This window comes from Theropithecus gelada, chromosome 10, assembly GCF_003255815.1.
Source record: "Theropithecus gelada isolate Dixy chromosome 10, Tgel_1.0, whole genome shotgun sequence".
Lineage (NCBI taxonomy): Eukaryota > Metazoa > Chordata > Mammalia > Primates > Cercopithecidae > Theropithecus > Theropithecus gelada.
The window spans coordinates 25,467,803-25,481,740 of record NC_037678.1 but is presented as its reverse complement, the minus strand read 5'-3'; the positions used below and the strand labels follow the sequence as shown (position 1 = coordinate 25,481,740).

At 48.4% G+C, this 13,938-nt stretch overlaps 1 protein-coding gene across 1 annotated transcript in view; it reads right to left on the bottom strand.

Moving 5' to 3' along the window:
- KIAA1671 (KIAA1671 ortholog) overlaps positions 1 to 13,938 on the bottom strand; it is a 174,729-nt gene that overhangs the window by 140,618 nt on the left and 20,173 nt on the right. The window contains exon 5 of the mRNA XM_025399552.1: positions 7,462 to 7,596. Within this exon, the coding sequence (XP_025255337.1) occupies positions 7,462 to 7,596 (135 nt within the window). The remainder of the gene's footprint in view (positions 1 to 7,461; positions 7,597 to 13,938) is intronic.

Below are 13,938 nucleotides of genomic sequence, written 5' to 3'. Positions count from 1 at the left end.
CTGGGATTACAGGAGTGAGCCACTGCGCCCAGCCACTTCACCACATTTCTAACAAGTAGGCTCTGTTATGACCCCAGTCTCAGAGATGGGGAAACTGAGGCACAGAGATGTCAGTCCACTCAAAGTCACATAGCTGATAAGTAGCAGAGTTGGGATTTAAATCCAGGCCATCTGGCTTAGGATATGAGCTCTTTTCTGTATTCATCTCACGCTTCAATTTTAAAAATCCTTTTCCAGGCAACAAAAGAAAAAGTTGGGTGTCATCAAACTTCATCAAAGTTATAAATTTTGTGTATCAAAGAACATTATCAAGAGAGTGAAAACACAGCCCACAGAATGGGAAAAAGTATTTGTAAATATCTGATATGGGATTAATAGCCAGAATATATATAAAAAATATTCCACTGGGTGTGATGGCTCATGCCTATAATCCCAGCACTTTGGGAGACCGAGGTAGGAGGAATACTTGAGCTCAGGAGTTCCAGACCAGCCTGGGCAATATGGCAAAAGCCCATCTCTATCAAAAATACAAAAAAAAAAAAAAAAAATTAGCTGGCATGGTGGCACGTGCCTGTAGTCCCAGCTACTTGGGAAACTGAGGTGGGAGGATGGCTTGAGCTGAGGAGGTGTTGCAGCGAGCCAAGATCATGCGACTGCACTCCAGCCTGGGCAACAGAGCCAGATCCTGTCTGTCTGCCTGTCTGTCTGTCCCCCTCTCTCTCTATATATATATATATATGTATGTATGTATTCCTACAACTCAACAACAACAAAGAAAAAACAATCTGATTCAAAAATGGGCAAAGGACTTGAATGGACATTTCTGCCAAAAAGATATACAACTGGTCATTTGGCACATGAAAAGACACTCAAAATCATTCGTCATTAGGATAATGAAAATAAGTATCTCAGTGGGCTACCATGGCTAGTTTTAAAATTTTTATTTATCCATTGTTTTGGAGTCAGCCCAGGCTGGTCTGGAACTCCTGGCCTCAAGCAATCCTCCTATCTCGGCCTCCTGAGTGACTGGACGACAGGCATGAGCCACTGCGCCTGGCCCGCAACTTGTTTCTTCAGTCACGACCTTTGATAAGTTACTTTCAGCAGGCCTTGTGGAGTCTTTCATTTTGATTGTTTCCTTCTCATTTGGACTCCCTGTCAACCTACTGAAATCTAGAGGGAATCTCTAACTAGCATCCAGGATATGTTCTTGGTGGGGTCCACCTCACAAGCTCCCATTTATTTCAAGTTGATTACACTCACAAGGACTACCACTGCTGTCAGCAGAATCCTGACAAAGCCATCAGGTCCAAATGCGCTCCAACCTCCCAACCTTTGCCCTGGCAGATCCTGCGTACAAAGATGCCAGCGTGATGATGACGCAGCACCAGCCTCAGAAGCAAAGGGCCACAGTTTCACCAGTGAGAGATGTGGGAAAGTCTGAGTTCAGCATTAAACCAAACCCTGTGGGTGTCCAGGAAGGTCACGCGTAAGTGAAGTTTAAAGGACCCCAGATGATGTCTATTGTATAGAGCACAATTTCATGCCTCTAAACCTCTGCCCACGCTGTCCCCTCGATCAGGGGCAAACCACTCTTCCCTAGACCATAGTTACCTGGCAAACACCTGCTCAGCCTTCAAGACTCAGAACTCAGACTCCTCAGTCTCGAACTCCTGCTTCTCTGCTAGCCCTCCCCAAGTGGAGACACCCCCTCCTCCCTCCTCCAGGGAGACTTTATACAAACTTAAATTAAATTAAAGCACATGACATGATGCCTGACATATAGTAAACGTTCAATAAACAGCAGCTATTACGGAGCTTCTGGATACCTGAACACGGGGAGGTTCCCGGAGGGTGGCGTGCCCAGGGAGGGCATGGAAGCTCTGCGCTCCCTCCCCCATACCTCGCCCTACGCATCTCTGCTTCTACAGCTTATCTTTTATAATAAACTGGCAAACGAAGAGGAAGAGAGACCAGAGACATCTACCTATCCCCCACCTTCCACACTGCATACACGGAAGAGGCTATGTGAAGACAAAGGAAGGACACAGCTGTCAGTCACGGAGAGGAGCCTCATCAGAAGCCAGCCTTGCCAGCTCCTTCATCTTGGACTTCTAGCCTCTGTAACTATGAGAAAGTAAATTTCTGCTGTTTAAGAAAAAAAAAAAAGTAGCTATTAGAACCCACTGCAATTTTTTTCCCCTCCTTTTTTTTTTTTTTTTTTTTTTTTTTTTTTTTTGAGATGGCGTCCCACTCTGTTGCCCAGGCTGGAGTGCAGTGGCTCGATCTCAGCTCACTGCAAGCTCCGCCTCCTGGGTTCACAACATTCTCCTGCCTCAGCCTCCCGAGCAGCTGAGACTACAGGCGCCCGCCACCACGCCCGGCTAATTTTTTGTATTTTTAGTAGAGACGAGGTTTCACCATGTTAGCCAGGATGGTCTCAATCTCCTGACCTTGTGATCCGCCCACCTCGGCCTCCCAAAGTGCTGGGATTACAGGCATGAGCCACTGCGCCTGGCCCCTATCTTCTTTTTTTGAGATGGAGTCTCACTCTCTTACCCAGGCTGGAGTGCAGTGGTGCGAACTCAGCTCACTACAACCTCCGCCTCCCAGGTTAAAGCAATTTTCCCGCCTCAGACTCCTGAGTAGCTGGGATCAAGTGATTCTCCTGCCTCAGCCTCCTGAGTAGCTGGGATTACAGGCACGCGCCACCATGCCCATCTAATTTTTTTTTTTTTTTTTTGTATTTTAGTAGAAACAGGGTTCCACCATGTTGCCCAGGCTGGTCTCGAACTCCTGAGCTCAGGCGAATCGCCTGCCTCGGCCTCCCCAACTGCTGGGATTATAGGCGTGAGCCACTGCAATTGGCCTATTTACCTACCTTCTTAATTGTCTATGCCTTGGTCGTAACTGTAGCCCACTGCCCAGCATAGCACTTACCACATGCAGACAAATACTTGTCAAAAAAAAGGACCAAAATCCCTAAACACTACCTCAGCCCAACTGGCCTCTTCAGTGTCCCCCAAGCACCCCCCTTTGCCTGTGTGAGTTCTCAGTCCCAAATGTCTCTCCTCCTACTTCCTGCACCTGACTGGACCCTCCCAGGTCATCTTCAGACCCCCGGGCTGTGAACTCCAGGAGGCTGACAGAGAAAATCTCCAGGCCCCGTCATGCAGGGCCTGGCGCATAGTAGGTCCAAAAAGAAATAAACTCAAGACTAAATGAGCCAGCATATGCTGACCAATAGGTTTGGGGGATTGGGAGAAAATTCTAGAGACTGCCAGAGGCCCTCCCCCTGGTCCATTGCAGGGAAGCCTCCCAGCTGGTGAATCTATGACTTCATCGTCACAAGATGGGCCTCCATGGTTAACTGTGACTCAAGGTCACGGTCCACAACTGAGTCACTGTGTTTTATGGTTCCTGCGAAAATGCAGACCAAAGCTCACTTCCTGGGGAAAAGAGCAGGGAGGAGGCCTGACACAGGACTTGGATTCACCACGTGGACTCGAGGTCCTGAAGGGAACCCTGAAAGGAACAAGGGAGATGGGGAGAAACGGTGAGCACTGGCCAAGGAGTCACAAAGACTGAACTCCAGCCCCAGCTCTGCCTCTGGAGGCCACAGGACCATACACAAGACACTTCCCTGCACTGGGCCTGTTTCCTCAACTGCAGAAAAACTTCTAAGGCTATGGATGTTTATCTTTCCCATCAGCTCTTCGGGAGAGCACAGAATAAAAAAAAAAAAAAAAAAAAACTGGCAGCAAATAGTAATAAAATAATAATAGGCCGGGTGTGCTGGCTCACGTCTGTAATCTCAGCACTTTGGGAAACCAAGGCTGGTGGAAAACTTGAGATCAGGTGTTTCAGACCAGCCTGGCCAAAATGGCAAACCCTATCTCTACTAAAAATACAAAAATTAGCCGGGCGTGGTGGTGCACACCTGTAGTCCCAGTTACTCAGGAGGCTGAGGCACAAGAATCACTTGAACCCAGGAGGCAGAGGCTGCAGTGAATCAAGATTGTGCCACTGCACTCCAGCCTGGGCGGCAGAGCGAGACTCCATCTCAAATAATAATAATATTAATGATAATAATAGCCACTATGATTTATTAAGCCATTTCTCGTTGTCAGGCACTGTGCTAAGAGCTTTGTAAGCATCATCGCATTTGGGCTCTGTCCTCCCACCGGGCTACCATGCAAGAGGAGTGGAAAGTTCAGCAGACACTTAAGAGCAGGGACTGCAGACCCAGAACTTGGAAGAGACACTTAATGGCTCTGAGACTCAGTTTGCCCATCTGTGAAGCGGAAATAATAGTAGTATCTACACTACATGTAAGGATAGTAAGTGTTACGCTTTGTTATTGCTATCATTATCCACTTCATAGAGGAGGAAAAGTAAGGCCCCGAGTGGTAAACTCACTTGCTCAAGGCCTCTAGCAAGTGGCAGGTTCTGTAGTTCAGCAACCGTGGGCAGGGCTATGCAAATCAGCAGGGTATCGGCCTGGCAGGTCCCAGGCACCCTCTGGAAGACAGCAGCAACAGAGCAGCTGATGGCTAACCCCAGGCTGAGCGAATATCACATTCTCAGCTCCAGGAGGAGTCCCAGGGCTCAGGGTGTCTTGTTTCCTCATGCAGCTAATGCACGGAGTGCTGCAGGCCCAGGGGAGAGAGGAGCTGGCAGGGGCTGGCAGGGGTTGGCCACAGGCCAAAACCACAGGCCCATGGCGGGAAGGGCCTGGGGCCAAGGCTGGAGCAAGATAGGCCCCGTTTCCATTCCAGCTCCCCCAGCTGCTGTGTGGCCTTGGGCAAGGGGCTGAACCCCTCTGAGCCTCACTTTCCTGCTCTGCAAAACAGGATTCATGGTCTCTAATATGAGGCTGAAGTAGGAATTGACAAGGCCTGAGAGGCTAAAAAATGAAGATGAACGTGAACTTAAACGGGAAAATAACAGCACAAAGTCATTCATCAAAGCAGTGATGGGAATCATAGCAGACACAGTGAATCTCTTCAAACACCTCATGAGACACAAAATGCATGTATGACCAATTTCCAGAGGAGCAGAGACAGCCACCAGGGGCTCAGGACCCCAGCCCTCCTCTGCTGGGTCACCCTGGTTAAGTCAGGTCCTCTCTCCTGGCCTCACTTTCCCCTTTTATAAAAAGAATTGGACAGGTGAGGAAAAAAAGGAAGAGGAGAAGAAGGGGAGGAGGAGGAAGAGAAAGGGAAGGGAAAATAGAAGAGATGGAAAGGATCAGGAAAGGAGGAAGGAAAGAGGGAGAAAGAAGGAAAAGCTACCACTGCAGCTGAGACATTAAGAATTTACTATGTGCTGAGTGATCTCATTTACTACTCACAAAAATACTCTTGAGGTCATAGAGAACTATCCTTATCTTACAGAAGAAAAAACTGATATTTAGTGAGGTCCATGAAGTCATCTGCCCAAGGTCACAGTGGCAGAGTTGGAACTTAAAGCCGCTTCTTTCAGCCTCCAGAGCCCATTACTAAAAGGTCCCTCTGGGATGGGCTGTTGGAGCCATCAGGGTAGGAGCTGAACACCACCTCCTCCTTGTGGCCACTCCCCAGAATTGCAGGTATGAGTCCCAGAAGCAGCGAAATGAGGTCTGAGGCCCCAGCACTCTCTGGTTCAGGCTAAGTGCCTCCACCCACCTACCTCTGGAGAAGAGGAAATCAAGCAGGCAGGAGTGGGGCAGGGGCCTCAGAGACCAGAAGGAAAGAGCCAAGGCAAGCTGCCTGAGGACTCCAAGGACAAAAGCTCTTCAATGACAGAGAGTGAAAAAGGAGGAGCCAGACGACCAAGGAGGATGCCAGCAAGCAGAGACTCTAAAAAGACAGGTTTAAAATGCTTCTTTCCCCATCACCTTTGTCTGCACACACACACACACACACACACACACAAGTTCAAGTACAATCAGATAAGCTAAGTCAGAGCTATCTGAGAGGGACTGGAGAAATGGCTGAGAAAGAAGACAATGGAAGGGAATGTTTATCAGAAAATCCAGGCAGGTTTCAAATGTGTGTGAATCTTTGGCTAGGATCTGGATCCTCAAGGAAAATTCCCGGGCTGCTCAGTAAACACCTAGCTGGGATCCGAGTTCCTCCCCATCCGTCTCCCCCAGCCCCATGGTTGGGCACACATTGTGGCTGTTCTGCATCGCTCCTAGCACGAACTATGCCAGGGTACCTTCTTCACCCCCATTTTACAGAAATGGAAACTGAGGTTCAGAGAAGCAAAGTTTCTTGCCCATGGCCATAAAACTGGAAGGGATGGACTCTCAATGGAGCTTCAGTGCAAAATCGTATGTCTCCAAAACGTGAGACCAGGCCCAGGTCTCCCTGAAGCTTATGGAGCTGAGCAACCAAAGAGGCCCTTGTGAGCAGAAGCATCGCTGCCTTAGGAGCCCTGTCTTTGATGCCCCTGTATAGGACCTGGGCTGGGAAGGGGCTTCATGAGCAAGTGCAAAACTCCAAACAGCATGGAACTCAAGTCAGAAAAGAAACTCAATGAAGGTGGCAAAGTCCTAGAACCCACGTGGGTACACTGAGGCTCTGGAGGGGGCAGCTACCCCTGGGGCCTGCTCAGTGTGTACTCATCTCCTTTCACAAGTAAGGAAACAGGATGAGGGGGAAGAGGGCACAAGGACACAGAGATAAGCAAAAGCCAGAGGGAGACTTGAAAACAAGGACAGTCATACCAGTAACAGCAACAGTAATAATTATGTGACGATGACACTTATTGTTTGCTATGTATCCAGAAGCATGCTAAGCACTTCATGTGTTCTCTCTTCTGAGCCCCACATCCGCCCTGTAAAGTAGATACTATCATTATCCCCATTCTACAGATGAGGAAACTGAAGCCAGAGGTCAGCCCAAGGTCACACATGGATGTATGCAGATCCAGGACTTGAACCCAGGCAATCTGGCTCTGGAACCAGCTTTCTGCTACCTCCTGTTACCACCATGACTGTCAGTTCCTAAGTACCTTATGACGTGCTGGGCCCCATACACGCTTTTATTCCATCCTCGCAACACAGTTAGAGAGAAGGAGGAATCAAGATTCTGTTTTCCAGGTAAAGAAACTGAAGTGCAGTGAAATTAAGTAAATTGCTCGAAATCTCAAAGAGGTTGACAGGAGACAGTGCTGGGATTTGAACCCAGGACTTTCCAACACCAGTGTGTGTTCCCTTAACCACTCCATGCCAGGTATTGCTGGGCTGGAAACTCAAGAGGAAGAAGGTTTCCCCAGCAGAGCCACCGGACACCCTCCACATCAAGAACCACGACACAGCTAGTCAAGTGACACCAGATTCCTGGACATTTGCCTGCTACCCTCAACCCTGTCAGGGCCCTGGGCTGTCTGGATGCTCCAAAACCCACATTCTCAGCAGTGTCCAGCAACCAGCGCCCCCTGTGCAATCCTCTCCAGCCGTGTGGTATCACTCACCACAAAGGGACCGCTCCTCCTGTCCTTACAGAAGCTGTGGCTTCTCCGGGGAACCGAGGCCACAGGCGACACCTGCTGGAGCGGTCGCTCCTTCTCCTGGGGGGCATCCTCCTTCTCCAGGTCCCGTGGCAGCACCTGAGACACAGAGCACAAGAAAAGGACTTTACTGGGAGCCTTCTCATTTACAAGAAAAAATATATTATGCCAGGAGTCCACTGTGTACCAAAAAGGGCAAAGAAGAAAATTAAACCCCCAGAAATCCCCCACCTTAATGATCACAGGTAACATGTAGGGCAGTAGCTCTGGGTTCAAATGGCCCAGCCTCAGCCATTTAATAACTGTGTGACCTCAGGTGGGTGCCTTAACCTCTCTCTGAGCCTCAACTATCTGGGAAAGGAACCATGGTAACAGCACCCAGTTTCTAGGGGCTAAGGAACAGCATTTGGAATGTACATGACGCAGTATAGCCACCAGGGGGCAGACGTGCACAAGTCCTGGGCACCTGGCTTGGCTTACCCTAGCTAGCCTCCTCCATACCTGGCATCTGGGGAGCCCTCCATAAATGGTGGCCGGCCTCATTATTGCCAGTGGTCGTTCTTGGTGACCTTATTTTAATCATCTCTTTATGCACCCAAACACACATGCACAGACACAGAGAAACGGTGCATGCACAGCACAGCACCTCCAGTACATCTACTTGGAATCCTGCTGTTTTTTTCCACTTAGTTATATATAGGGGAAACATTCACAGGCCAGGACTCCAGGATGCATATTTTATACGCTTCACACTCTCCCTGCGTGGACAAGGAAAGAAAGACCCAGAGATGGGAGGGACCTGCTTAAGAACACACAGCACCAGGAAGAGCAAGACTGAATTTCTAATCCCTTCCCTCACAGCCTCTTTTCTGGATGCCTTCAGAGACCCTCTGGCTTTCCTCCTAACCCCCTGGCTGTTTTTGATCAGTATCCCCACATGTCTCAGGCCAGCCGCAGAGCCTTTTCTCCTTTTGCTACATCATTCCCTCTGGGATCTCTCTTCACGCCCCCCATGGCTTTAAATAAATCCCATCTACACCCAGATGCCTGCCAATTCTGCTTCTCGGTGTTGGAACTCGACTTGGAGATCCCACTGCTCACTCAACATCTCTTGGAAGCTCACACTCACCTCAGATCCACATGCTCAAAACACGCCTCTTGATTCCATCTCTCCACAGTTGCTCTTCCCCCACTTTGCCCATCCATCCCCCAGCTGGGGAGGCCAAGACCCTCTGGTTGCCCTCCATTCTCCTCCCCATTCTCTCCCACTTTTCTTCACCCCATCAGCAAAGCTGAGACTCTACCTGCAAAACATGCTGCAGATCTGACATCCTATGTACCAAAATCAACTTGAAATAGATCAAAGGCCTAAAGGTAGGAGCTAAAGCTAGAAAATTCTTAGAAGAAAATATAGTTGTAAATCTTCAAGACCTAGGTTTAGGCAGCGATTTCTTAAATATGACACCAAAGGCATAAACAACAAAAGTAGAATAGATAAAATAGACTTCTTCCAAATTAAAAACTTTTGTGCTTTAAAGGGTGCCATTAAGAAAGGGAAGGCCAGGCGCAGTGGCTCATGCCTGTAATCCCAGCACTTTGGGAGGCCGAGGCAGGTGGATCACCTGAGGTCAGGAGTTTGAGACCAGCCTGACCAACATGGCGAAACCCCATCTCTACTAAAAACAGAAAAATTAGCCAGGCATGGTGGCAGACGCCTATAATCCCAGCTACTTGGAAGGCTGAGGCAGGAGAATAGCTTGAACCCGGGAGGTGGAGGTTGCAGTGAGCTGAGATCATGCCACTGCACTCCAGCCTGGGCAATACAGTAATACTCCATCTCAAAAAAAAAAAAAAAAAAAAGGAAAAGAGGCCAGGCATGGTGGTGGTGGCTCACGCCTGTAATCCCTGCACTTTGGGAGGCCAAGGCAGGTGGATCACTTGAGGTCAGGAGTTCAAGACCAGCCTGGGCAACATGATGAAACCTCATTTCTACTAAAAATACAAAAATCAGCTGGGCGAGGTGGCACAAGCCTGTAATCCTTGCAACTCGGGAGGCTGAGGCAGGTGAATTGCTTGAATCCACGAGGTGGAGGTTGCTGTGAGCCAAGATCACGCCACTGCACTCCAGCCTGGGCAACAGAACGAGACTCCGTCTCAAAAAAAAAAAAAAAGAAAGAAAGGGAAAAGAAAACCCACAAAATGGGAGAAAACTTCTGCAAATCGTATGTCTGATAAAGCACTCGTATCCAGAATATATAAAGAACAATAACAACTCAAAAAGAATCTGAATAGGCATCATTCCAAAGAATGTATACAAATGGCCAACGAGCATAAGAAAAGATATTCAACATTATTAACTACCAGGGAAATGGAAATCAAAACCACAATGAGATACCACTTTGGGTCCAACCTACTAGGATGGCTATCATAAAAAATACAGACAATAGACTGGACACGGTGGCTCACACCTATAATCCCAGCATGTCAGGAGGCCAAGGCGGGCAGATCACGAGGTCGGGAGATTGAGACCATCCTGGCTAACACGGCGAAACCCCGTCTCTACTAAAAATACAAAAAATTAGCTGGTGAAACCCCATCTCTACTAAACATACAAAAAATTAGCTGGGCGTGGTGGTGGGCACCTGTAGTCCCAGCTACTTGGGAGGCTGAGGCAGGAGAATGGCGTGAACCCGGGAGGCAGAGCTTGCAGTGAGCTGAGATTGCGCCACTGCACTCCAGCCTGGGCAACAGAGCAAGACTCTGTCTCAAAAAAAATAATAAGAAGAAGAACTGTTGGTGAAGATCCAGAGAAACTAGAACCCTCATGCACTGCTGGTGGGAATGTAAAATGGTGCAGCTGCTTTGGAACACAGTCTAGCAGTTCCTCAAAAGTGAAAACTAAAGTTACCATATGACCTAGCAATTCCACTCCTAGGTATATATTCAAAGAAATGAAAACATACCTTTGCACAAAAACTTGTATATGAATGTTCATAGCAGCACTATTCTTTTTTTTTTTCTTTTTTTTTTTTTTTTTTTTTTTTGAGACGGAGTCTCACTCTGTCGCCCAGGCTGGAGTACAGTAGCTGGGACTACAGGCGCCCGCCACTTCGCCCGGCTATTTTTTTGTATTTTTTAGTAGAGATGGGGTTTCACCATGTTAGCCAGGATGGTCTCGATCTCCTGACCTTGTGATCCGCCTGTCTCGGCCTCCCAAAGTGCTGGGATTACAGGCTTGAGCCACCGTGCCCGGCCAGCAGCACTATTCTTAAGGGTCAAAAGTAGAAGCAACCAAAATGCCCATCAACAGGCAAATGGAGAGATAAAATAAGGTCTACCCAAACAATGGAATGTTATTCAGGCAGAAAAAAGGAGTAAAGTCCTGATCCAGTTTATGATATGGCTGAGTCTTGAAAACATCACACTAAATGGAAGAAGTCAGTCACAAGACAACATACTGTATGATTCCATTTATATGAAATATCCAGAATAGGCAAATCTCTCAGAGTCAGAGAGTAGATGAGTGATTGCCCAGGCCTGGAGGGTAAGGCGGGGAATCTGGAGTGACTGCTCACTGGGTACAGGGTTTTCTGGAGGGCAGTGATAAAGATATTCTAAAATTGCACTTTGGGAGGCCGAGGCAGGTGGATCATTTCAAGTCAGGAGTTCAAGACCAGCCTGGCCAACATGGTGAAACCCTGTCTTTACCAAAAATACAAAAAAATTAGCCAGGCACCGTGCACAGTGTCTCACGCCTGTAATCCCAGCACTTTGGGAGGCTGAGGCGGGTGGATCACGAGGTCAAGAGATCAAGACCATCCTGGCCAACAACATGGTGCAACCCTGTCTCTACCAAAAATACAAAAATTGGTTGAGTCTGATGGCGCATGCCCGTAGTCCCAGCTACACAGGAGGCTGAGGCAGGAGGATTGCTTGAACCCCGGAGGCAGAGGTTGCAGTGAGCCGAGATCACACCACTGCACTCCAGCCTGGTGACGGAGAAAGACTCTGTCTCAAAAAAAAAAAAAAAAATAGCCAGGCATGGTGGCATGCACCTGTAATCCCAGCTACTTAGGAGGCTGAGGCAGGAGAATTGCTTGAGCCCAGGAGGCAGAGGTTGCAGTGAGCCAAGATCTTGCCACTGCACTCCAGCCTGGGCGACAGAGCAAGACTCCGTCTCAACAATGAAACAGATATTCTAAAATTGAGAGTCGTATCATGCCACTGCCCTCCAGCCTGGGTGACAGAGTGAGACCCTTTCTCAAAAAAAATAAAATAAAATTGAGAGTCATGATAGTTGCATTACTCTGTAAATACACTAAAAACCACTGAATTGTGTATTTTAAATGGGCAAATTGTATAGGGCATGAATTATATCTCAATAAAGCTGTTGCCAAAAAAAAACAAAAAATGCCACCAACCTCTCTACTTCTCTCCACCTCCACAGTCACCTGGTGCAAGCCCTGTTAAGCCTGTGAGGACCATAGCAGCCTCCTCACTGGATTCCCTGCCTCCACCCTAGGTCTCCACATAAGGAGCAACTGATGGGGTGATGGGTTCTCTAAGATGCAATCAGGACAGCAGAGTTCAGAACCCTTCTATGGCTCCCCGGGTCCTTGGCCGCCCATCTCTCAACTTCAGCTGGGGCCCACACCCCTGTGTCCCTGGAGTCCCTTGAGTATCCCAGGATAAGCTCATCCCCACGCTGGGGCATCTTCACTTACTGCTCCTTCCTCCTACCCCTAGACGTTTGCCTGGCTGGGTCGCTTCCACCACTCAGATAGCATCTCTCAGGTCCCTTCCCACAAGAGCCCGTTCCTGACCTCCTGTCGCCCGCTTTTTCTCTCACTCCCAGGACTCACCACTGTCTCCATGAATAACCTCACTCATTCACTGGCTGGAGGCCTGCCTGCCTCTCCAGACCAGTGCTGTGCACCAGAATGTTCTGTAGTAAATGGAGATGTCCTGCCAGTCATATACAGTGGCCAGGACCCATGTGTGGCTTTGGAATATCTAAATGGGGACAGAGTGACTAAGGAACTGAATTTTTCATCATATTTAACTAAATTTAAATCACTACCAAGTAGCTATCACACAGCCGGAGATGGTGGGCTTGGCCCCATCTAGGTCCTGCCTAGAGGCCCTGGCACCCAGAACAGGGCCTGCCTGGCATGGGCTGAATGGAGGGCTGGAAGTTAACCCCAAAGTGCTTCCCTCTGATTTCTTCAAGCTCTTCATACCAGCTCCTGGGTGAAGGGTCGACCACACATTATCTCATGATAAATCTCTGACAAGTCCATGAAGCAGGCAGGAGTCCCATCCTACAGATGAGGAAACTAAGGCTCAGAGAGGTCTGGGAGGTGCCTAGAGTCCTGCAAGGTAGGGTTTAATCCTAGGTCTGCCCAGTATGCAGTCTGGGGCTGTTTCCAGAAAGAAATCAAATGATACAAGTACAAAGATTCATCTCCTAATAAAGAGCTCTAAGAAATCAATGATAAAAGGACCAACGTCTTCAACGAAAAGCAGGTGGAACATAAGCACGTGGGTTACAAGAAAGAAATACAAATGGCCTCACATACCTCACAAGATGCCATCCTCGCTCACAACAGGAGAAAGCAAACCAAACCACAGTCAAAGGTAAGGGGCACTCATGGGGTCAGAGGGTGACCTCCAGAAGTCTAATACACCAGGGAAGGATGAAATGAAAGAGGCCAGTAAGGAAGTCACAGGTATAGCTCCACTGCAGGGCACACGAACGCAATTCTGCAAAACCACAACCATATTCCCCCGTAGAAGGGCAGTCGGCATTCTCAGCCTGTGGATATACCTGCAGGTGTGCACCATGATATGCATACATGGTTTGAAATACAAAGGATTGGAAATAGCATCCACAAGAAAGGGTTAAAGAAACTGGGGTACATCCACAAGCAACCAAAAAATAAAAATAAAAATGAGGATGCTGTCTGTAAGCTGAATCCAAAAACTCTCAGATCAGGTGAAGTGGCTCCCGCCTGTAGTCCCAGGACTTTGGGAGGCGAAAGCAGGAGGATCGCTTGAGCCCAGGAGTTTGATACCAGCCTGGGTAACATAGGGAGACTTCTAGCTCTACAAAAAAAGAAAAAAAATTGGCCGGGCATGGTGGCTCAAGCCTGTAATCCCAGTACTTTGAGAGGCCGAGGCGGGCGGATCACAAAGTCAGGAGATCGAGTCCATCCTGGCTAACACGGTGAAACCCCGTCTCTACTAACAATACAAAAAAATCAGCTGGGCGTGGTGGTGGGCACCTATAGTCCCAGCTACTTGGGAAGCTGAGGCAAAAGAATGGCGTGAACCCGGGATGCAGAGCTTGCAGTGAGCCAAGATCGCACCAGTGCACTCCAGCACTCTGTCTGGGCGACAGAGCGAGACTCCATCTAAAAAAAAAAAAAAAAAAAAAAAAAA